This window comes from Erithacus rubecula, assembly GCF_903797595.1.
Source record: "Erithacus rubecula genome assembly, chromosome: 19".
NCBI classification, from domain to species: domain Eukaryota; kingdom Metazoa; phylum Chordata; class Aves; order Passeriformes; family Muscicapidae; genus Erithacus; species Erithacus rubecula.
The window spans coordinates 3,311,682-3,336,391 of NC_136671.1; the positions used below are offsets into that span (position 1 = coordinate 3,311,682).

Consider the following 24,710-nt stretch of genomic DNA (forward strand, 5'->3'; position numbering starts at 1 on the left):
TCCCATGTTACTGTTGTTGATGGAGAGTGGCTGGTTGCTTCAAGTGAGTCAGATATAATAATTTGAATTAGAAATTATGCCTGGAATTATATGGAGTATTTAAAACCCTTAAGACGAAAACTGAAATAAATCTGTTACCCATAATGCAGGTGCACTCTGAGAAGAGACAAACTGAAGCAAACAGGAAATATTTATTGTAAAGGAAAAGTTATGTCTCTCTAACAGGATTTTTTTTTGTTGTTGTTGTTTGTATTTTCCTATGTGAGCTGTCCAGGGGAGATTGTCTTGTTGGAGGAAAACTCTACTGCTCCTGAAGGGCAGGGCTGTCATGGGTTGTCACTGGTCAAGTGGTGACAGTAGGCAGCTTGGCAGAGTCTGCATGTAGACTTTGGAGTATTAAAAATCAAGGCAAGTGGTGTTAGCTCTTCTCCATGTGTGGTTAAATGCTTTCTCTGTAGCTGGTGCCAAGCACTGTTGCAGCCCACTGCTCACAAATGCCTTTGCCAGGTGGAGACCACGTCTGCTTTTTGTTGGAGTTAAGGACCAAATGAGACTTTGTTTTCTGTGTCACTTCTAAATGATACTTAGGCTCCTCTTTCAGGTAGGAGGTTTAGAAAATTGAATCCTGTGACACTTTCAACGGGGGAATTCACCATTCTCTCTTTTTTTCCCCTGTGCTCTGAAATACATGAATAACTTAAGTGTATGAGAGCTATCCTGCACTGCAGTTATGTCAGTGGAGGATCTTGTGTTTCCTTCAGATTTCACAATTAAGAAAGTTGCTTGGATCAGACAGTCTCTCAGAGAGAAGCCACCATGGGAATGCTGTTTTCAGCATCCCACACTGTCCTCTAAGAGAAGTCAGAGACCTCCTATTTGAGTTTGTATAGTAATTGGTTGCAGTGCCACTTTTTTAGTGCCATGGTGTCTACAAGCAGAGATCGTGCAGTCTAATTTTGTAATGAAGAATTATAATAAAACAGTAGGCAGTGCTTCCTGCAAAAAATATCTCTCGTGTGTGGCTTTGTACAGGATAAACTGTCTGGCTTAAATATAGAAACAGTGTTCTTCTGTCAGGAACTCTGAAAGAAGATGCATTTGAGTTGGTGTTTGCTGGCAGTGCATTTGGCATGTCATTCACTTACCTATCTAAATTCCAAGTGTAGTAGTAAAATCAACATTAATTCATTCTCCTATGATGTATTGGGCTGATGGAAATCATTACACATTTGTGAGATGTGTGTTCCACATCACAGCATAGCAGTTGTCTGTCAGGGTGTGCCTCGCAGGTACCCAGGGTCCCTTCTATACACTAGGCAGCGTGCTGAACTTCCTGCAACGCTGGCTGTGCAATCTCCTTAGCTCCTGACTACTCCCTTTCTTTTTCACTCACAAGGACCTTGAGTCAGCTATGCTGTAACAAGCTCTTAGTAACAAAACTTGTGTTTGTAAAGTACTATGTCTGGCAAAACAAGCAGCAGCTCTTGCGAGGTCCTTCCAAGCAGGTTTCTCTCACTGCTGTCATTCCTTTTGCACATGCACCATGCACCCCATACCCATCCCAGGATTTGCTTGCTTCCTTCTGGTGATTGACTCTGTTATTTTGGAGCACAGGCTTGCAGAGCCAAGATAGAGGATCTCCAAGGGAAGTTTTAAATGTTCAATAAAAGAAAGAATGCAGGGGGAAAAGAAAGCACCGACTCGAATGGCACCATTTTCTTTTCCACGTCCCTTTGAGGTTCTCCTGTCTTCCCTGCCTGCGTGTGACCTCCCTCCTCTTCCAACCAGGCTCTTTCTGTTTTCAGTCTTCCTTCTGCCCCTCACCCTCCTTATTCATTGATCTCCCTTTAGGCTTTATTAGTGACTCTCCCTCCCACCCTTTCTCTCCCTCAGTTTTTCTGATTCTCTAACATGAGACAATTGAATGAGGCCAGACTCCTAAGCCGAAGCTGGGGGTGAGAGGGAAGAGGCGTTAAGATTTAATGATATTGCCTCTTTAAGGAATCCCTAATTCCTCACACCCATCTCCTCCCCCACCTGAGAACCAATTAAAACTCAATGAATTCAAGTGGAGGCTTTTGTGCATCACATGTGCTTGACTAACAAAGCCTTCTCCATGCTGGAATAAAAGCTTCTATTCAGCAGCCAGTTTGTTCTAATTCAAATCACTTCCACTCCAGCATCCTCTCCTTCCTTGCTGCTCCTGAGTTCCCAGGCTGGGCTGCCACCCGCACAGCCCTGCCCAGAGCTTCATGCTCCACCTTGCAGAGTCCTGCTTTGGTGGCAGGGAGATGACCTCCATATGGTTAACTGGGCAGTCCATGCTCATTGTGTCCCTGTTCCCAGGAGCCTTCTAGGCTAGGGATGAGCCCATGTGGAGCTCCAGCCCTGGGAGCTGTCTTGAAAGAATCTCTTGCTGTGCCCTTGGGAAACAGCTCCTGTGTGCAGAGTCCTCTGTGTGTAGACAGAAAATTACCTTATCTATGAACAGAGCTTGATCTTCCTTGAAATGAGTGAAAACCCTCTCCTTTTCCTGTCACTGTAGGGGTCATGCAGATGTAGTGACACCTGAAGTAGCAGGGGAGTCCAAATGCACACAAAATCTAAGTGAGTAGTTTGCACTTTCATCTTCCTCAGAGTATAAACTGCACTGCCTGGGAACCTGAGGGTAACTTCTGTCTTTTATTGTGCCCTGAAAATGAGCTTGGATAAGGTTATCTGGGGGATAGAATACATTTCATGCTATTCAACTTCCAAATTTAAAAACCTCACTCGAAAGCTTTGCAGCTGCAGATCTGGAGCTTGGGTGACTTTAAATAGGGAGGCAATTCTCTGTCCAAATGTTAGCCAGGTAATCTTCCAGGTGTAAAACAGACTCTGCTCAGAGCTTCTGCCTGTCCTTTACTGATCAGTATTGCCTGAGCTGGTAGCAAAGCTGTGTGCATGACATTAACTGGGTTATCTTTCCTCTGTTCCTGCAGCCTCCTATTTGTAGAGATACTTTTGAATTTTTTTTTTGGTCTTGTGAGAAATCTCTGGTAGAAGCAGGTTGAGCGCTTTGCTGTGATGGCAATGAGGTTTTTACTCCTCTAATCTCTCCTGGGAGTGAGCTCCAGCATTGTGGGCCAGCTGCCAAGGAAGCTATCTGCTCTGCTCCAGAGCCCTGTTCTGCTGCATGGCAATTCCATTCTCCTGGAACAAGTGCTTTTCTCAGGGAGTCGAGAGGGAGATACCCAGCTCTTGGGTAGCTGAGACCTGTCCCACAAAGAGCTCTGGCAATTGTGATGAGCTCTTGGAAGCTGGTTCCATCTTTCTAGAGGCACCAATGATTAGAGGAGTGGTCTGGGTGTACAGGCATTTAGGGAGCTGGGATGTCTGACAACAGGAATATTTGTGTTTTGGACTCACCTGTAGTTTGTGGTGCTGGTGATTCTTCCTGCCACACTGCTTTGCAGATGTCCAGCATGGCAGGGAACAAATGTTAACACACCTCAGGGTGTGTTGCAGCCTTCTAGTCAACTTGTAAAAAAAGATTGAAAGAAAGATTTGAACATCCCTTAGAGGTCCTGTTCTTTGCTACGGCTGTGATCTCCCACATCTTACCAACAACCCCAACTCTGGCCATCAATTAGAGCTGAATATATTTTACTGTTCCCAAAAAGTGTGTTTAGGTTTATTCTTGTCTCTCTCACTCGTGTGTTTATAGATTTGGACATGGAACCTTCCTTTGATGTCAGAAGCCTCTTACTATTTTGTAAATTGGCACCAATTCTTCCATCTGGGTTGTTTTTTCTTTAAGTTGACCCCTTGTTGCAGTGATGTGCAGAGTTAAAAGAACAAAAAAAAAAGGTGCTGTGGATGGATTTTCCCTTAGCAAACCAAATAATGCAAAAGAACATGGATTCTGACAATATACAAAATTCCTGGGGTGCTCAGACTAACATAAATTGTAAAGAACTGTTCATTAAATGACAAGTTAATTTCAGGTAATGCTATGTGGTGTCATGACAGTAGAATCTCTGCCCATCAGTATGGTGAAGGGGAAGAATATCAAAATCAAAATCTTTTTTTCTGCCGAAAAAATGCTGCTTTCCATTGAGTTAGAGAGGGCTGATTATTTAGGGAAGATAAAGTCTTTCCCTTTACAGCTTTGAGTTATTTTCTGCAACATGCTCTCTCTGAAGATGTTGAATTTTTTTGGGGTGGGGGAGGGGTGGTTTTGTTTTGAGACAGGGAGAAACCCCCTTTGTTTTCAAGCAGTAAAAGAGAATTTTCTTGGCCCAAATCACCTGGCCAATTTGTGAGAAAGGACAAACAACTTATGAAGCTGGCTCCTCTGGAGCCTCCTGTGAAATGGAGCAGCAGTGTAGCAGTGCTGGATGGTGGGGCCTGATAGTGCTATTGCCTGCTCAGGGCCTGGCATGGCTTAGTTGGTCCCTAGGCCTGTCTGTAATAAACTTGCTTAATTGAACAGAGCAGAAGATCTGAGCTCCTGTGGTTGTGAGGCTCAGGGGCAGAACAGCCCCTTCCTTCTTGATGCAACTGAACTCTCCCTGTGTCGAACACTGACCTTCGTCTCGGGGGCTCTGCACTTTGTTCCTGTTTCTTGTTAGTGAAATGAGTTTGATGGTCTCAGACTTACTAGTAAATGGTCTCTACTTCAAAACAAAGTGCAGTTAGTTTGGCAGGAGAGTCCCAGGTCTGACCTGAAACTAAATTACAGCTGACCCTGAGACAATGAGGCCCCTCCAGGTCAGGGACAAGGGCATTGTCAGGACACTGGGAGCTTGCACTGTAATTAGCAGCAAAGGTATCAAATGCCTCTGTTTCCAGCATTCCTGTCCTTAAAGCAACACAAGTATTAAAATTTCCTACTGCAACCTCACTAAAAACATACCAAAAGGGAAGTAAGGCTGAACAAACTTTCACTGAATTGCTTTTTCTCTGTAAATCCCTCCCCATCTTACACTGTCTCCCACAATCCCTCGTTCTCCCAGCATCTGGGAGGGAGCCTACCAGACACTGCATTGCTTTCAAGGCTCCAGAATGACCAACACACTTGAGCATGCTTCTCCTGTCAGCAGGAGTGTGTAAGAGCAGCTTTCCTGCTTCAAAAACTTGTTTTACTCCAGAGCTGCTCTACTCACAGCTGTCCATTCTATTCACACATTTCCTCCAACACTAGAGAGGCCCTTTTAGATTCACACTTAAAAATGTGAATTAAATACACTTTCTGTTACAGGAACACTGTAACATTTGAGAGAGTAAAACACTCCTACTGGTTTCCTGGGTGTCCAGCAGAGTGCCAGTAAACAGAGGCCAGGATGCATTGCAGCTAAAAACATAGAGAAGGTATAAATTACTGAGCCTTGTGCTTTCAACCTAATCACCTGTGCTGCTAACAAACCCAGACCTTGTGTGCACCATGGGACACCACAAGCTTGTTTAGCAGAAAGTGCTGTGTGCTGAGAGCTTTCCCAGGCCTTCTATAGAAGAGGAATATTTACTCATTTCCAGCTTCTTGACTCTAACATCTAAAATCAGTGGGAAGTTTTGGAAGATGCCTCACCATTTCCATCCATCACAAGTGGGCAGTTTCCAAACCCCAAGGGTGTCTGTGAAGCAGCAAACCTGGTTACTTCCAGAAGGGAAAGGTTAGAGCAAGGCAGGACAAACTGCACAGGGATTCCAAAAACACCCGTATAATCAGATTACAAGTCCAGTGAGTCAAGATGTCTTAAACCAGAGTATGATCCCTCTATTTCACGTGTAACTCATGCAAGTCCTTTCTTCTGATGTCTCTAAAAAGGCACTAATCATTCCTGCAGAAAGGAGTGCAGAATTGCTCATTGAATCATTGGGAATATGGTAGGGAGATGGAACAGAAGTCTTAAACCCATTTTTGTTGGAGCCTTAAGCGTTTTTCAATGTTACTAATGTTACTTTAATGTTTAATGTTACTATTCCCCATTTTGATTCATGTATGTGACAGAAACTTTGAATTGTACAGGTAACTGTTTTCATTCATACTTTTACTAGAGGGATGGTTTCAATATATTTTTCACACCTCTGTGAGAGAGGTTTCCTGCTGCTCCTCTGTGTCCCTGCCTTTGAAGGAGTATCTCCATGTTGTCTGTCTTAGCCTTGTTCTAAATAATGCCTTGGCCAGTTACTTTGGATGGAGCTGGTCCTTAGCTGTTGCAGTGCCTTGGCCACCAGCCAGCTGGGAGCTCTGAGGAATAGTTTGTGAATCATTGCTTGCTCCTGGTGGGAAAAGGGTCAGTGACTCAGTTTACTTCAGCTCATGGAACTGTATGGGCATGAGGTAGGTGGAAAAATTTCTGCCTGAAAAAAAAAAAAAAAAAAAAGGAAAAGACCCTAAGGTAGTAAAATTAGCCTTGAGGGAAATCCACAGCAGGCAAAGGCGTGAAAAGATAAATGCTTAAAGGCTGTGAAAAGTGAGAAAAAATGGGCAAGAATGGACAAGTAGCAGCATGAGCAAAGTATTTCCCACTAGACTTTGAGCAGTGCAGAATGAGAGCTTCTGTTCAGTTAGAGGTCAGCTCACAGGGTGTGTGGGCAGGGGAATTGCTGTGTCTTGGGACCAAAGAACAGATTTTGAGCCTTTTCTAGTTCCAAATGCATTTAAAAGCTGGTGAAGGTTGCTGAAACTAGAGTATTTAGTAACAGCCATCTCATTTCACATTCCCTAGCCTGGAAGGATTGGGAGCCTGTAAGCCTGAGTGCAGATGTGCCCTGGGGTGAGGGAAGCCCTCCCTCTCTGGTGGGCACCACTCCTGCTCCAGAGCATCTGTGCTGGGAGCACTGCTGTAGAAAAGCAGTTCAGAGTGTAACACACATTGGATGAGTTTATGCCTTGCAGTAGCCTGTTCTACAGCAAAGGAGAATGAGCAGAGATGGCTGACCCAGGTGCAGCTGGACCCTGGCAGCCTCTTGCCTCCTTTCCCTTCAGCAGGGAGGAGCTCGGGCAGCAGCGACGTGAACAGAGCAGCTAAGCCTCTCCTGCAATCTGAGGGTGGGAGCTTTGCCTGGAAAGACACTGGTGTCCATCTTGATTAGGATGTGATGCCTGATGTAAGTCATGTGACAAGTACAAACAAAATACCTTGGCAAAACCTTGAGGAACCAGGACAGGCTGAGCTGCTTAGGAAGATTTACAGTGTGTATTTCTGTCCTGTATACTTGCCTTGGTCTGAACCTTTCTCATCTCAGGAGCTCCAGCATGCACCCTGGATTTTAAAGATACTCTTTTCTGTTCTTTCCTCCAAATACTCTGCAAACCTCCTCAATGTTGTGCTGTTAAGTTTAACTGTTTCTCAGTCTCAGTTACTTTACACCATCATAGTACCTGAATGCTATAATATTGTCCTCTGAGAAGTGCTGTTGGGATTTGTGGACCAGAGGTCCCATCACCTTAGATTAGAAAATAAGTCTTGAAGAAATGGGAGTTAAAAGCCAGTGTGAGTGTTATAGCAGAGTAGGAAATCGATTATGTCCTGAAAAAGGGGGGATGAAGAAACAGCTTCTGCTTGCTCAGCTCCTGTTCATGTGTTGAGCCAAAAGTTCTCTGTTTGCTTCTCTGAGTGCTTCCTTCTGGTGCTGCTCTGGGACAGTGCCAGGACCCAGATTTCTGCCTCCTGCAAGCATCTCAGCAGGGAATCCAGTCCTTCCTCTGAGTCCTGTTCTGCCCTTGTTCCTCTATTCTCTTGGACTCTATCTTCTTTAAGGCAGATTTTAGAGGTCCTTGACATGGTGCTGACTTCATCCCCAGATTAATAATTCAGCCATGCATCAGACCTGTGGAGGCTGTGCAGGCCCACAGATAGTGCAGCATCACTGCCTGAGGAGCTGCTGTAGAGACCCACTGGGCAGCCAGGCACCAGCAGTGTCACTGCAAGGAGACACTGCAAACTGTGTCTGCTGTGGTGCTGTGTTTGGGGCTCACCCTGTCCCTCTTCCACTGGGACACAGGATTTTATTTTAAATTCAGAACTTTAATACTATTTAAAAATGTTAGTACAGAAATCCCTTTTGTATAAGGTGTGTGGCAGCTCTCAAACCTGACCCAAAACTTTTTCTCTTGCCCCCTTTACCCAGCTCATTCCCAGACCTCTCCTCAGTCTGGTGGTATTTGGTCAGCCCAGCCCCATGCTGCACTGTTATTCACCCTGATATGAACCCATAGACCAAAGCCTTTAAATTTCTCATATATAATGTGCAAGAACAAAACAGAATGTAATCACCACACTGACATTTGTTTAATTTATTCATAAAAATTTTCATGAATGGGAATTCCCTGGCCTTCCTGGCACTCCTGTCCCATCCTTATAGTTGCTAGTTTCTCCTGATATCTAACATTTATCTCTTTCTTTTAGTGTCAACTAAACCTATTGCCTTACCTTCAGTGAGCACAAGAAACAAATCAATCAATCTTCTTTAAAAGAGTCCAGCACATCTGGTGGATTTTGGTTGCATCCTTCCTCATCTCTCTTTTCTAATGATGGGGAAATGAGTCCCTCAGTATCCCACCATGGGAAGCTTTGAGCTGCCAGGTGAGGAGGGGAAGAACAGGAGGCAATGCTTTGTTCTCAGCTAGGGAAGACGGATGCTCTAAGAAAGGTCATTTTTCCATAGGAAGTAATGGTTGGGAAGGGGTTAGGTAGGAGATAGGACAGAGCAAAAAGCAGTGACTGATGGAAGGCTGGGACAAATAGTAGGTAACCAAGAGGCTGGAGGGAAGGTGCAGCTCAGGCCCCTTCCAAGGACAGAAGTGTCATTTTAAAAATCTGTTGCTGCTTTCTGTCACTTTACAGGCAATCTTTGGAGTGTTAAAAAAATTAATGGGAAATGAAAATGTTTCTATCTCCTCTTTGGGGAGGGGGGATTCTTTGCAGGCTGCTGCAGAGAGGTGGCACCTGGGCTGGGCTGCTGTGGTGCTGGGCACACTCTGTAAATGGAACAGCTCCTGTGTTAGAGCTCAACAGCCAGGGCTTCCTCCCTGATTTGCTGGACTGATTTAGATAGGATCATGGAGACTAGACGCCACGTAGTAGTTTTTAGAGTTTGTAGAGAGGGAGAATAGCAGGCAGGGCTCTCTGATTTTTCCCTTAGCCATCATTTCTAGGACGGCGGGTGGAAGCCTGCAATCTCCTACTGTCCTTCAGAGACCTCTCTGGCTTTGCTTTTTTGTGCTGAATCCCTACACTGAATTTACTACACTGCAAATTCTCTTGATGCTTTATTTTTCATCACCTGCAGACTTCTTTCCCTTTTTGTCCCCATGAGGCTCCAATCCCTCTTGCTGCTGTGTGGTAATTGGGGTGTTCTTCTCTTTCCTCCCTCACTCCTTTTCCAGTTATCCCAGTTGTCTCTATTTATTTACTCTTCCTATCCCCTTTCTCCTGTTCTTTATTAACACCTGTTTCTATTGCATGCCACCCTGTTCCTCTTCTGTATTCCCACCCATCCTGTTCTTCAGTGCTCTGTACCATGTAAACAGTTTTCTCCCCCATGAATCTTGCTCCCTGAGGTTTCTTATATGAAGTAAAGAAATCCTTAGTGCATTTGCAGTAATTTGTCTCTTCCTATTGCTGACTCTGTCCCTCCCCTCCTCCCTGTCCCAGAGTGGAACTTCAATAATTTAATTTCCCTAAATAGCTCCTGTTTGCCTTTGTGCCTGACTCTTGCCCCAAACCAGCTCTTGCCAGGCAGGTGGTTACTGGGGCAGTGGGTTCCCTTTGAGGTGGATACCCCTGGCTGCCTCATGGATGGGCTAGCAGGGTTTTGCCAGGCTTTTTCCAGAGGGTAGGCATCCTTCCTAAAGCAGGCATGAGAACCACCAGAAGCCACTGCCAGAGCTAGGCAAATGCCCCCAGGCTGCCTATGGAGTCACAGCTAACACCATGTTTGCATCTTCAGCATGGTAATGCAAATGTTACAAAAATTATTTGAATTCTTGCTCAAATTTGTTTATTAACTGTCCAAACTAAATGAAAAGTGAAACTTTTCGTAGTTCCTGACAGCCAAAACCTCCCAGCTAGACAAGTCTCCAAGACAATCTCTCTTTAAGCTTTATATGATGAGGGAGGAAAAGAGGCGGCTGCTCTCCCTGACCCTCCCCTAACCTCCACTTTTTGGAACCTCCCTCTCACCATGAATAACTCCAGTGTCTGCCACTGGTGCTGGGAAGAGCTTTGCCAATCATCCTCCTCAGCAGGAAGTGGACATGATTTTGATAGTGTCACTCTACCACACATGAGACACTGAATAGCAGCAAGAAAACTGAGCAGTTTTGTTAATCTCGCTGGTGTTTGGCAACCTCTCAGCAGCAGCCACAGAGGCACTACAGCTGTCTGTCTGCAGCCCCAGGAATACAATGCTGCATTATTTTATATTCTGCAGATCATCTTTCCAATCATAAGGTCTGGAATGTTTTATATATTTACTTCTGTGAGGAAAGCTTCCTACTGTCACTAATCAGCAGATTTTTCAAGACCCACTGTCCTGTGCATTACAGAGATAAATGAATTGATACTTACAAAGCACTTTGGGGTCCTAAGGTGGAAATACAAAATATCATGTGTATGTTATGGAAACAACCTCGGAATAAGTTACATGGTAGCTTACTGTGTCATTGCCAGTGATGCAAGTCCAACCACATCCTCCATGCAAATCTTCCAGAAGGCTCATTTTTTTTCCCTGTGATCTTCACAGATGTTGACTCACATTGATCCTGTTCTTCCCTCTCCAATATTATTTTGGTGGAGAAAAAGTGAATAAAATAATAGACATTAAAAAGACACAATTAAGCATTTTAACAGTGTCCCCCAGAGTGCTCAACTTGTACTGTCTTAAAAATAACATGTTTAAAATTATAGTAATGCACTGGTAGCAAACCAAGAGATGTTATCCTTTAGTAAGTCAAACACTGAGCTCTTGTTTCTTTTTTTTCCTCTTTCTTGTTTTTAATTAGTATTAGTAGTGAGCCTAGCTTGGGCAATTATGGAACATAAAACCTGGGCCAGGTGACTTGAAATTGTTAGCTAGTTCCCCCTTTAAAGTATTTGCCCTCCAAATGGGAGAGAGCAGGTGCCGGGAAGGAGCAAAACATCAGTGAGTTTGGGCAGTGTGGCAGGCAGCTGTGGTGGCTCTGGGAGCCCAGCTTTGTCCAGGTTTCTCAGGACATGCAAGGGGAGATGGTTGGGATGCTGCCTCAGCACCACTGCTTCCACTGGCTCTGCACTTGTGCCCATCACTGCCAGCTGCAGTACTACCTCTGCATGTCATTATTTATATTTCCTTGCTGCACCAGCCCTGCTGCCTCCCAGGGCACCTCCACCCAAAGTGATGACTTCAGCCCTGTGGAATGAAGACTGGGTTATTCTGGAGAAGCAGCTCAGCCTGGACCGGTGGCAGCAGGAACTGGGATGCTGCACAACTCAGTTCCCAGAGGCAGCTACCAAGTCTCTGGTGTAGAGTGTGTTGCAGTGCCCAAGCACAGGGCCAGGACACAGGATAGGATCCTGAACCAGCTCAGGAAATGGGGTGGGTGAATGGTGGTTTGGCAGAGTTAGTGGGCAGAGGATGAATTTAACTCAGAGTTGCAGCCCATGTAACAAAAGATAGTATCACAAAATATTGTTAAAACAAAGGTGTAGTGGTTCCTCTACAGGAAGGAGAGGATGTGTGTATTGGGACTGGAAAAATAGTCATGAGAGAAGGAGAAGAAAGGTCAAATGAGGATGGCACTGTCCTGAGCTGCCTATAGTGAGAGGGTACAGCAGGGACCCATGCTGGAAGGAGCAGAGCCAGGGATGCCTGTGGGGAGTATTTGGCAGCACAGTAGCATGTGCCTGGAATCCAGTGACACCCTCTTGCCATAAGAAGGGGTCACAGCACTGTCACTAGAGGTTTTGAGCACTGCTCTGTTCTGATGTACCAGATGCAAACAAATGCCTTCTCCCAGAGAGATGCTTGGTGCAGTCAGGCAAGTTGTAGCTCTCCTCTTGACTCCAACTTTACAGGTATTTCATTTGTTTTTCGCTGAGCTCCTCCAGCCACCTGGGCCAGGTTGCCCAAGAGCAGAGGCGGAGTGCACAGACCTGCTCGAGAAGCAGCGTGTGAATGAACTTGTGTGGCAGTGGAACTCGAATGGAGCCCGGCACGAGTCTGTCAGCCTGAATGAGCAAGAAACTGCACGGTGCCTTGGGGACCAGCCTACCCTCTTCCCAGCGAGCCGCGGGGAGAGGAGAGCGGCTGGGCTGTGCATACCTGGTGCTGCGGGGCTCTACGGGGCTCCGCGGTGCCCGGCAGCAGCTCTGCCCCGGGTCCTGCAGCCTGGGCACTGCCATGCGGGGCAGCAAGCGGCGAGGCTGGGAAGCCCCTGACCCCTGTAGGGTCCCCGTGGGCTGCCAGGAGGCACAGAGGTACCAGGGCTCCGGCAAGGCGCCTCGACTCCCCGCTGCCCGGTCGGGGTCCCGGGGTGAGCAGGGCAGTCCTGGTCCCGACCTGGAAGCGCCCTCGGCGGCGGCGAAACACCGGGAGGAAGAGGGCCGGGGTCTCCGGGGTCCGCCGCAGCGAGCCCGAGCGCAGCGGGCCGGGCCTGGCTCCGCCGCCTTTTGTCCACCGCCCCGGGGCAGGTGCGGGCGGCGCGGCCGGAGACAAAGCGGCTGCGAGCTCCCGGGCTGCTCCCATCGCGAACGCGCCCGGGGTCGGGCGCTCTCCCCCAGCGCGGTGCGGGCGCGGCTCCCGGCACTCGGCCCCGGTGCCGCCGGCGGGTTTTATGCGCAGGGCGGCCGGCGGGCCGGCGGGGGTGGGAGGAGCCGGGCAGGTTGTGCCCGCCGGGCCCTCCTCCCTCGCTCCCTCCCCGCCCGGCGGAGAGGGGTCGGGGGAGGGGGCAGCATGGCCTGTCCGTCCGGCCCCTTTTCCAGCGCTCATCTGCCCCGGGAGTGCGGCGCCGCTCCTCGCAGGGAGAAGAGGTCCGAATGGAGACAGACGGCAGCCAGCCCGGCCTCGCCTCCCCGGACTCCCCGCACGACCCTTGGTACCTCCGCGGCGGCCGCCGCCGGCCGCCCCCACCGCCCCCCCGGGTCCGGCCGCGGCCGCCCCCTCCCCCGTTCACGGCCACCCGGCCCGGGCAGGCGCGGCGGCGGCGGCGGCAGCGGCGGCGGTGCCGCTGCCAACATGGCCGATCCGCGCCCTCCCCTCCCCGCGCGGCCCCGCCGCCGCCGCCGCCGCCACCCCCGTGGGGTGCTGCGGCCCCCCGGCGCGGCCCCGCTCACCGCTCTCCCCTTCCTCCCGCAGCAAAATGTTCATCGGGGGACTGAGCTGGCAGACCACGCAAGGTGAGCGCCGCGGGGCCCCGCACCTGCCGCCGGGGCCGGGGGTGGCGGAGCTGGGGCTGAGCCCGGGGGGGGGGGCGGCAGGGCCGGACCGGGCCGGGACGGGACACCCACGGTGGGTGCTGTGTTTGCAGAGGGCTTGCGGGAGTACTTCAGCCAGTTCGGCGAGGTGAAGGAGTGCCTGGTGATGCGGGACCCGCTGACAAAGAGATCCAGGTGAGAGGCCGGGCCCGCGCCTCCCTCGCTCCCGCCGCGGCCCGATCGCCACTTTAACCAACTTTCTCTCTTCTCTCTGCATCCCCTCTTCTGCCCGGGCTGCGGGGCTCAGGGGCTTCGGGTTCGTCACGTTCATGGACCAGGCTGGCGTCGACAAGGTCCTGGCCCAATCCAGACATGAACTGGACTCCAAGACGGTGAGATGACTTCTCTCATCTCAGGGTTGCATTTGCCAGCGGAACGGCTGTGCTCGGAGCAGCCGTCGATCGTAGTGTTTGATTTCCAGTTAGAGGTTGTAAACTATTGATTCCTGATACGGATCGATCGTTCCCTTCTCTGTCCCACTTGCCGGCGGGTAGCCTTGCTGCCGCCCAAGCACCGGGCTCACCGTGTGCCGACTCCTGGTGTGGATCTGTGGATCCTGGTGATGGTTTTCATCTCGCCCGTTGGTTATAAGGCCCATCCGGGCAGTGACTGTAGCTCTCTCGAAGCTGGGACAGCTGAACACGTTTGGGATGAGGATTTGCCCCGGGAAATAAGATGTGGCTGCGTTTGGAGAGAGGGAGGCCACCCTTTCATCCTGTGTGCTGCCGAGCACTGATAACTCCTCAGGGGTGCTGTTCCCCAGTGCCCAGGCCCTGCTTCCCTGGCCATGGTGGCCTGTGCATCCCTCCTTCCTGGCAGAGAGCCCTCGCTCTGTGCACCCCAGAGACTCTCTAGTGGTTTCCCCAGGTGAAGTTTTTGTAACGGGCATTTTGATTCGGGACTTTATTGTCTCCGAATGTGGCCAGTGCCTGCCCATGTGGGCCATCATCAGCCTCTTGGAACGACTGCAGCTCTAGCCCTCACTCCAAAAGTTTGGGTGATGAGGAGCCCCAGCTGGGCCAGCAGAAAGGTTTGGTGGCTCGCTGGACTAGTGGCATTATGTGGTGGGTCCTGCCTTGTGAATCTATCGTGCTCAAGAGGTGTGCAGACTGTTTTGAGGTGTGGGGGTGAGATGTCTGAGTGGGAGGTCCCTTCTCTTTAGTTTCAGTGACTTGCCTTCCCCTGAATTCCTTTCCCTTATTGCAGCCCTGGGGTGAAGGTGAGGGTAGGGATGGGGGAGTGGCGGGGGCTGCAAGGGGCTGGCATGGTAAGGGGGTATGTTCTGGCTCCAGGCAAGGGCTGCTGAGGAGTTTTGCAGAGTTTTATTTCTTGCAGCGCGTGGCCCAGGCATCCTAGTCTTTATCTTGGCAGAAGGAGAGGGCGGGAGAGTGAGACCCTCTTTCTTAGGGTTTACGGCATGAGTTGCAGCAAGATTTATGTCTGTTCCTGTTTAACTGCCTGGATTGCTCCCTTTGATGTGCACAGGTCCTTCCTCCCCACGGGAGCTCCTGGTTAAACCCACCCCAGCCTTCCTGGCTGAGGCTGGGTCCCCAGGACTCCCAACCCTTCTCCTTCCAGGAGTGATGTAAAGTGAATTTTGCTCTGAGGGGGAGTTACAGTAATGACTTTTGAGGAGTGCCCAGAGTTTTCTTTACTGTCTTTTTTTTGTTTTTTTTGGTTTTTTTTACTAGCCTGTGTAAACACAGTGTCTCATCAGCTAGTCCTGTCATGAGTCTGTGGGCTGGCATAGACCCCTCTTGAAAAGGCAAGTGATGGATGTCTGTTGTAGCAGTAATCCTGGAAGTGTTTCAGTGCTAGGAGTGAACTGAAATCCACGTTGTCCATTCTTCTCTGTGAGCCGCCACTGCCGGCTGTGCGAAGGCGCTCTGCAGCCCGTGGTGCAGCCCAGGGTGCAGCCCAGGGTGCAGCCCAGGCGGGCAGGGAGGGACAGTGGGCGCTGCAGGAGAACAGAGGAGCCTCGTGGCGCAGGGCGCGTGGGGACCAGCCAGCCGTTCAAATTCCCTGCTGCATCTGCTCCGCTCGCCCCGCCGGCACGGCACGGAGAATGGGGATACTTGCACCAGAGCCTTCTTTGTTAGGAGCTTTGATCCTCTTCCTCCTTCCTTCTTATTTTTTGTTTAGAGCAGTTTTCAGCTGGGTCAGATGTTTTCGGGTGTTTTGCCTCATGAGAGATTGGTCTTGTGGGAGCACATGGAACCTCTATATGCCTTTTCCCTGCTGAGGTGAAAGGCTCTGCCATGAGTCATGGGTTAAATGACACAAACTCACCTAAATCTTAATTTAGAATTTTATGAAACTTTGCAGGAAAAGGCCTGGTGTCCTGTAAGGACAGCCTTCTCATGGGGCTTGTTTCCTGGCAAACAGCATTTGATAGACAGTGTCTGCTCAACTTGTTGCTTCATTGTTTTCTGGTTCTTCCTACCCTAATGAAGGCAGTTGGCCCGATTCTTCAGGGCAGCCTTGTTCTTTTCAGACTCCTCTTTGTTTGTAAGCTAGATAGCAGCAGACTACAGGGTTATTTTTGAAAATACTTGATATGAGAATTGGCTTTACAGTCTCAAGGTAAAAGATTTGCGTGACTTTGTAAAGCTGCAGCTGGCCGCTGCCTTGAGCTGCTTCTTTACGCACTCTGGGATGAGCACTTGGCAGTGCCGGCTTGTCCCATCGTTTCTTTGTTGCCTTTTTTGAGTTTTTGCTGGGTTTGTCTTTTGTGGTGAGGCAGTGATCTGCAGCTCCCCGGCAGTGCAGACCAGCAGGGCAGAGGTAGTGACAGAGGTACAGTGGAAGAACAAACCCAGACCTGATGTGTCGCAGGTCCTTCCCAGCCCTCCCTGTGCTTTGGGACACTGATATCAGCTAGGCTAATGCAGGAGTTACATGACCTGAGCTATGAAATGGGGCTGAAGAGCATTACTGAGGACCTGGCTGGCCTGTTGGTCCACCTGCAACTTCAGTGGGATTCCTCATCCCCAAACTTTGTGAGCTGAACTGGAAGCAGTTTGAGCTCAGGTGACTTCCATTCACTGCAGACTGTTCTGAGGTTTTGTTTTTTGGATACAATCTGAGCAGTTCTGAATGCTCTTAGCAGATTTTTATCTGGGTTTGTAAAAAGGATCCATTACGTCAGTGAGTGACACTGAAACACAACTCCTCCAGGGCTATTTGTTTTAACACCAGAAATGGGGGAATAAGGTACTGGTGCCTTTGCTTTAATTAGGAAAGACTCCAGCCACCAAGGAGCAGTCCAGTTTGAGTAACTTGAGTCCGGCACCGAACTCGCTCCCCTCTGCATGTTCCCAGGGCTGTGCCTACAGTCGGTCACCCCAGCCTCCCTCTACCTGCAACAATAGCTGGTTGTGCAGAAGAATTTGTGAAATGACTGCCTGCTCTCTCCAGCCAGGAGGACACGTTATCTCTGCCCAGTTGATCACACTCAGGGTAATGAGAAAATGAGGCTGAGCTTAGCATTGCTGAGTATGAAAGCATCTTATTGGCAGGAGCTGAATGACACTGGCTGAGAAGTAAAATACAGTAGATTATTGTTTTTGCTTATTATCTGCCATCAACCTCCTGGTCTCCTGCCGTCCCCTGTCCTCAGAATTCGCTGTGGGTGTCTGAACTAGCCAGGAAGCAGTGGCGGGGGGGGGGGTTGTGCCTGGAGAGGGGAGGGCCTGGATGGTTCCGATGCCCCAGGGAGGCACTGGAGGGTATGCTAATCTGCTGGCGCTTGGAGCTTGGGGAGCGAGGTTTATTTTTGAATTTATTTGTGCTCTTCAGTTTTGCCTGTGTTTACCTACGTGCTGAGTTTATTTATGTTGTAAGCTGTGAGTCAGGATGGAGGTGGGGAAGGCAGGGAGAGGAGCTGGTGGAAGGGCACAGGGGGGCCATGCTCCGGGGCTGTGAGACAAGTAAAAGGATGCAGGACGGGAGGGCAGCCAGGCTGGAAAGCTGAACAAAGCAGTGAGAGGAGCTGGAGAAACACAGCTTCCTTTTGGGCTGTTGGAGCTGCTGGGCTGATGGGACAAGGCTCCAGGCTGCCCTCCCAGCTGCAGCCTGTCCAAGTGTGGGGATGAGCCAAACCTGCCTTTACCACAGGTCTTTGTAAGCTGATTTGTAGGTCTGGATCATCCCCGATGTGATGTAACTTTACAGGAGTTGCTGTAAAAATAGGCTGTAAAGAAAGAGGTGGTGGCTGAAGAGGAGAGAAGGCTTTGTGGGTGTTTGGCTTGCAGCTGCATTAGTGTTGTCCCAGCTTTTGTGGTGGTGCTGGTGGTGGTGTGAGGCCAATGTAGGAACGCGCTCATCCGTGCTGAGCCCGGCACAACACGCGGCACCTGGATGGCGGCGCGGGGCCGGCTGCTCCGGCCAGCAGCAGGTTTATAGGGAAGCTGAAGAGGCACAATGGAGGCTCAGCCCGCGGAGGGAGGGAGGGAGGGAGGGAGGGAGGCATCACGGCTTTGTGTGCAGTGCGGCCTGGGGAGAGGGGCAGCACCATCCCTGCGGCCGCAGCCTCCGCAGCCAGGGGGCCTGAGCTCCTCGGGTTAATTTGTGCCATCCTGTCTGCTCTTTTATTGCTTCTTTTTGTCTGCTCTTCAGCCTGTGTTTGAAGGGATGAAATGTTTGGGGATTTGTGTGCTGCTTCTTTTCTGTCTTGTTACTACCCAGATGAACTCTGTAGTTGTAGGCAGAGTGAAGGGTGAGAGCAAAAAAGGCAAAAGAAACCACTTTTAATATGAGGCTGTTGATGCGAGGCACCCAGGGGCCGGCCAAGCGGGCGGGTGCAGCCCAGCCTGTTAATCCCAGCAAGTGATGGGCTCTCTGTGCATCTGCCCAGTGCTCAGCTGGAGATGGACCATTGCATGCTGGGACTTGTAGTCTCCCGGGTTACACCTTACCAAGAGGGAAAGATTTCTGCAGCCAGCTTCATTTTATTTACCTCCGGTAGATTCTTTGGGTTTTTAGCAAGGGCACATGGGCAAAGACAGCCACACACATGGAGGAAACTGTGTGTCTGTAAACAGGTAGGAAAAGTGTGTTCACCTGTTCTTCCCCATGTCTCTTTCAGATTGACCCGAAGGTAGCATTCCCTCGCCGAGCACAGCCCAAGGTAAGCACTGTGGGCAGCCCTTGTGCCACAAAGGGCAAAATCTGTGATGATGAACCTTGTGCTTCTGTGCAAGGTGGCCAATGCATGCAGTAGAGTTACTCGCTGGGGTTTGCTCAGGACTCCCCTGGAGTGTAGTGCTGTGAATTTGCATGGCATTGAAGGAATCAGGAAGCCCCTTGCTTGTACTTCAGGATGCACTGAAGAGCTGGTGGGTTAAACACTGCCCAGGGTGAGCTTAGTCCTTCTGAGGTTGCAGACAGTGGGTGGAAGTTCCAGGCCTTAGGAGATATGGAACAGCTCCATGCTCGTATGTGACACAGGTGGAAGACTGTTGTGTGCACCTGTGTGTGATGAATGGGTGTATGGCAGGCAAGGGGAGAAGGATTTCACTTTGTGAAATGCCCTTGTGTGCTTTGGCACTGGAAAAGGCAAAAGGAGTTTGGTGTTGGATCTTGTCTACAAGAGGCTCTGGCCCTAAAATGCACAGTGGCAGGAACTTTTTCCAGGTTTGCAGGAACTTTTAGCTGAGGAGCCAGCAGCATGCTGGAGACTGCCTTTAGACTTTGGATCTTCCTTTAACTTGGCTCTGGGATGTGAGTTTTAAAGTTTAGAGTCTGTATTCCAAGTGCTGTTAGAGGTGAAAGAGCTGGAGAGAAGCTGTGTTGAGAAGCAGAGAGAAAAAGGAGACTGGTGCTGGGAGGGAAGTAAGGGGTTCAGGCACTGAGAACAATTGGTGAGCAGGTATCCCAAGTAACTGGAGCCAGGAAGCACATGGTAGGAATTGGGTTAATTCCATTAAGCAGTTTGGTGACAGAAGGTGCTTTAGTGTTAGAACGGGCTGCTCTCCAAGCCAGGGAATTGCTGCGGATTAGCCCTATGCTCCTTGGGGTAATTAGGACCATGTGTTCCTCTGAGAGCAGGGGTGTAACCAAGCAGCTAAGGGGAGGATGCAGCTGGAGAGCTGGTTCAAAGGATGTTGGTGTGCCTCAGCCTGGCAGCCATGGCCCCTCTCAGGGTAGTTAGTTTTCTTCCTTGTCCCAGCTGTATCAGTGACAAGTGGCAGAGGGATCTTGTCCTTACCTTCTTGCAGAGGCAAAAGTGATTTAACTGGGTATTGACTGGGCTTCATTTAAGTGACTGGTGAATGGTAGTGAAATGAGGCTTATTCCATTTCAGACTGGAATGCTGTGCAGTTTGTGGGGTGGGAGGGCAAAGCCTGGGGAAGCTGCCTGTGCTGGCAGGCCTCCTGCCACTCTGGAAGCAGGTACCTCTGGGGTTGCCTGGAGGAGGCTGGCTGTGCAAAGTGGCAGGACTGGGGAAGGGACAGCTGTGTCCCATGCATTTGGGGTGGTGACACAGTGCCAAGGGTCGGCTGGCAGGTTGGTGAGGGCTGGTAATTGTCTGATGAGGAGGTGGTGGCTGGGTGCTGGCACATGTAATGGGGTCTGCAAAGGCAAGAGCATGAATCTGGTGTGGGACAGATCTGCCAGCTGTATTTGGCCAGAGGGCTTCAAGAAGTTGGAAGCTCAGCTGCAGCACAGGGAAAAGCGCTTCCCGGCAGCAGAGGGGAGTTAGTGGCCTTTAGAGTCTCGTTCTCTGCTCGCTCTGGGTTTATTTGGTGAATTCCTGTCCTTCCCTTTTCCAGATGGTGACCCGAACGAAGAAGATATTTGTGGGTGGTCTGTCTGTGAACACTACTGTGGAGGATGTGAAACAATATTTCGAGCAGTTCGGGAAGGTAAGTCTCTTGAGCGATATTGGATCAAAGCTGTGGCTTCTGGGGCAAAAGGAGTTTTCTGAACTTTTGTGGGGGCGGGATTAGAAGCTTGAGTCTTTTGCAAGGGTTAAGTAGATTAAAGGTCAGTTACAGATGCTGGCTGGCTGTAATGTCCTTGTAGGGGCTACAGCCAGTGACTCCTGCCCTGTGATGATTTGAAACAGAGTTTATCCTTGTTCCCAGAGTTGCTAGGACCTCAGCTATGGGAAGTGGTTTTCTGATTTTTCCCTATCCAGAAGCCTCTTGTGGCTCACAGGTTTACAGTTCGTTCAAATGCTGAAGGAAGGTTTGTAGACACTCCTAACAGAGTGGCTGCTTTATCAAACCTCTGATTTTGGCCTGTTTCTAACTCAAAATCTTGTGTTTTGTTTTTCAATAACCGTTTCTTAAAAAGAAGGCTTTTAGTCTTGAAACCTCTCTTACTGAGTCTTGGGCAAGTGGTGGTGTAAATTTTGTATAGTTGAAGAAAGTTTGGCACCAAGTCTGTTCCCTGGTGTTGGTCTGGCTCTTCTGTGGCTGATGGTGGCTCAGGGAAGGGTGGGTGACAGCTGGAAGTCACTTGTGTCATGGTCCATGACTGCCAGGTGTGTGAATTGTGAGACTGGACCAAATCTGAGGATTGAAGGGAGCTTGGTTGTGACCTTTCAGCTGAGGAGGTTATCAGCATCCCCAGGAGTGATATCAGCAGGATTAGACTGAAGGATCCCAAGATTTTTAATGGGATTAGGAACTGAAGGGGATCATCGTACCCAAGTGCAGAGTGTGGTCATCTCTGTGGCAGGACATTGTGACTGTTTCTCTGTTGTTCAGTGATGTTGTGCATAGGTTTGCTTTTTGGGGCAGAAAGTTTTGGATTCTGCAGCTCTTGGAACCTTCCTGCCCAGTTAGGAGGGAAGAACATGGTTTGGTGGGTGATGACCCAGCTGATAGAATCATGGTCATGGAGGGAAATACCATGGGAACTGCAGTGTGGGGATGAAGGCTAGGTATTTTCTTCTGAAATTTCCTGCAAGAGGGTGATGTTATGTTAAGGCACACTAATTGGTGAAAGGGAGTTTTGTAACCAGATTTGCCATATTGCTTAAACTTTTGGGCAGAAAGTTTGGCACAAATATCTGCTCAGAACCTTTGTTCCCCTTCTGAAGCCAGACTTGTATGTCCTGGTGTGCAAAGTGGGACTTGTTCACTCCTAAGGGAAAGTGGTTGGATTTCCTTTTGTTTGCCAGCTGGTAGCTCTGTATGGTTTCATTTTCTATAAGAAATAGGAAAACTGTTGTGTCCCCAAGAGCTTTTACATGGTATCCCTAAAGGATGCTGCCACTCAAGGTGGTGGTGTCCACGTGTCTGTGCAGTCTGAAGGCTGTTTGACTTGCAAGTTCTGTGCTGCTGATGGATGTGTTTGATAGGAAAACAAATTGTCTTTGGCATAATCCCCTTTTAACCTTGACTGTATCCCTGCTAATTCAAAGAAGCATGTCACAGAACACTCAGTTTACAGGCAGTTACAGTTGCTCTAGTCTGAGCAGTCCTTCCCAGCTCTTTTGGGGTGCTGTTGTGTTTCTCTTGTTTAATGGTTGTGTGCTGAGTGGTGTCGTGACATCAGGCAAGGGCTGGTTGTGTGTGACTGTTTTCTGGAGTGGCAGGAGGGAGAGTTCTGCATAGCTTGGTGCAATTCATTTCTGGAGAAGCAGTGTCCCAGACACCATCCAGTGCTCTAAATCTGGGTGAGGCTGGAGCAGCTGTCCCCTTAGCTCTGGGGAGTTTCCATGGGGAGATGTTAGGGCTGCTCAGATTGACTTGCTGTTTTCAGTGCAGTTTTCTGACTCATCTGTTCGCTTCAGATGAGAGACTCCTCAGAGCTCTTGTGTAAAGCACTGTTCCTAGTCTGCAACCATCTTTCAGACTAAGCCTCAAATAATTCACCCATGGCCAGGAGAACTGTACAGAGATTCTCTACTGTAGCTAGCTTGGTGTGGCTGATGGGCAGGATCGTGGGAAAGTGCATTTCAGAGGAAAGCCTTGTGGCCTTCATCTCTGGAGTTCTGAACTCTGAATGTGCTGTTGTATGGTTTGTAGGGCTCAGAAAAGCCTGTTGCCTTCATTTTCAGCTGTGACTTAAGGAAAGCATGATTTTGATACACAGTGTCTTTTGGTGGCTCTTTATGATGTGCTGGGATCTCCCAGGTTTCAGAGGCCTCCTAGAACCTTGTCTTTACAGGTGTCCCAGGCACTGTGAGTGGTCTTCATCTCTGATTTATGGCATCTTTAAGTGGGAGGTGCTGAAGCTCCAGTCAGGTTATCCTCATCTCAGAAAATGTTTTTTTTTATTCTGACTTTCCAAGTCATTTGAGTCCAGTATTGCTTCTGGAATTGTATCAGGACTATGTGAAAAGGAACTGTTAGGGATGTTCTTTGAAAGCATTTCTTTAGAGGACTTATCCTTTTAGGAAAGAGTTTTGTAACTATTCCCTTTTTTTTGAAGTGGCCCCACAATTACCTAGGACATGGTAGGAGAAAAATTGTTCCTCTTTCCTCCTGCCTGTCTAGGGATGGCATGGGACCACTTAGGACCTAGAGAGGAGAGAGCTGAGAGCACCAGGTTATCCTGTCTTGATTCTTCAAGCTTAAGGTGCCAAGTTCCCAGCAGTGATTTTTAGTCAGTTGTTGAAAATCCAGTGGCAAGCTTATTTTGGATCTTGGCTTCAGGGGGAGATCATGCTCTGCTTCTGAGGACAGGGGAGTCCAAACTGCTGGATGGTTTTTGCATGAAGGTTTGTGTGTCACCCTCAGGCCACAAGCCTGAGTCTAAAGATTTGCCACCACTTAAGGTCTTTAAATTAGGATAGATGCTTTTGAAAAATACATTTTAGCCCAGACAGAAAGCATGTACATGCTGAAGGAATTACAAGAGGAAATGCTATGGCCTGCAGAACAGATGAGGTCAAATTAGATTATCATAATGTTCTCTCCAGTTCAAATCCATGAACTGCAGCTCACAAGTCTATCAAGGTGGTTTGTGTTGGTGCATCTCAGGTCAGAGGCAGCACACCTCCTACATCCATTAGCAGGAAAAAATGGAAGTTTACTTGGGCTGCAAAGGAAATGGTTCTCTATTTCATTAGACAAAATTCCCAAATGTGATTTTTCCATTTTGGTGTTTCTGCTTATTTTTCTATTTTTATTTTGTTTTCTTTTCTTTCCTTGCTGTGCCCAAAACCACCTCTCACCTTTTTAAATGAAAGTGGCAAAAGAAAGGTGAAAAAGTGTGAAATCCATGAGTACTACTTAGCAATAAAGCAAGAGAGGGAGAGGCTGGCACCTCAGTTCTTCATATCAAAATACTTGGTTTTAGCAGGCACAAAAGGTGAAGCTTCAAAGAGGATCCCAAATACAGTGTGTCTCTGCTTCAGAGAGGAATCACTTTGGGTTTTTTTCCCTTCCAAAACTCTGACTGAAATATATGGGCTGCTGTTTCCCTGAGAAAGAAAATATGAAGGTTTTTTTTAGTACAGAGAGAGAGACTGAGAAGTGATCTCAAGCTGGCTGTGGTTTGTCAGGTGCAGCTGGGAGGGCTTTGAGCATAACAAGATCTCTAGGAAACACTTCTCTTGTTCCAAAACTTGAATCTCTTTGAGATCCAAGATCAGGCCATGCACATGCTTTCTAAAGGAGATTATTTTTTCAACTGTAGGACAGAAGTCCTGGAAAGACTTTCATTCACAGAATGTGTAGCCAAGTAGTTTGGCTTAAGTTGGATGGTGTTGAAGATCTTTAGACAGCAGAAGGAATTATTTCAACAGCTTCTCTAGATTCAGGCTACCACCCTCACTGAAACCTGCAACAGAAAGAGAGGAGGAAGGTGTCTTGCACCTACTCCCTCAGGCACAGCTAGTCCTCTGTCTAATTCAACACATGTGAGAATGCCAGAGGAGCTCAAGTTGCAGCTTCCTCCTTTTCTACTTCAACCTGTGGGAACACGTTGTTTTGTATTATTTTTGGGGAGGAAGAGGGATTGTCCATCAGAATAATTTCTTTGGACTGTTGGGTGTCTGATCTTGTAAGCAAGGTTATTTGTGTCAAATCAAAACGGGAAAAACTCAGATCATCTTTCTAATGAAGAGTTGATCTGATAAAGTTTTGTGGTAGAAAAAGTCATAAAAGTTGCAAGATAGGAGGAAGCTTAGAACAAATAAAGTCGTGTCATCATAGAGCATATCTAAACTGTGAAATCTTTGCTGCAGGATGTTGTTGCTGAAATTTACATAGGCTCCAAAATGATTGGACAAATTAATGGAAGGTCTTTTAGCATAGACAAACACTCCTTTAATTCAGAAAATCTCTAAATCACAAATAGCTTGGATGG

General features: G+C 48.7%; 1 protein-coding gene across 5 annotated transcripts in view; it reads left to right on the top strand.

Annotated features, from left to right (window-relative positions):
* Positions 1 to 24,710, top strand: part of MSI1 (musashi RNA binding protein 1) — a 73,972-nt gene that overhangs the window by 30,981 nt on the left and 18,281 nt on the right. For 3 of the 5 annotated variants that reach the window (XM_079322252.1, XM_079322251.1, XM_079322255.1), the window contains exons 1-6: positions 12,841 to 13,063; positions 13,324 to 13,364; positions 13,496 to 13,577; positions 13,690 to 13,774; positions 18,529 to 18,570; positions 20,216 to 20,308. In XM_079322252.1, coding sequence (XP_079178378.1) covers positions 13,005 to 13,063; positions 13,324 to 13,364; positions 13,496 to 13,577; positions 13,690 to 13,774; positions 18,529 to 18,570; positions 20,216 to 20,308 — 402 coding nt within the window. In that variant the 5' untranslated portion in view covers positions 12,841 to 13,004. Of the gene's footprint in view, positions 1 to 12,831; positions 13,064 to 13,323; positions 13,365 to 13,495; positions 13,578 to 13,689; positions 13,775 to 18,528; positions 18,571 to 20,215; positions 20,309 to 24,710 lie in introns of those variants that run through there. The other 2 variants (XM_079322253.1, XM_079322254.1) reach the window with 2 other exon arrangements.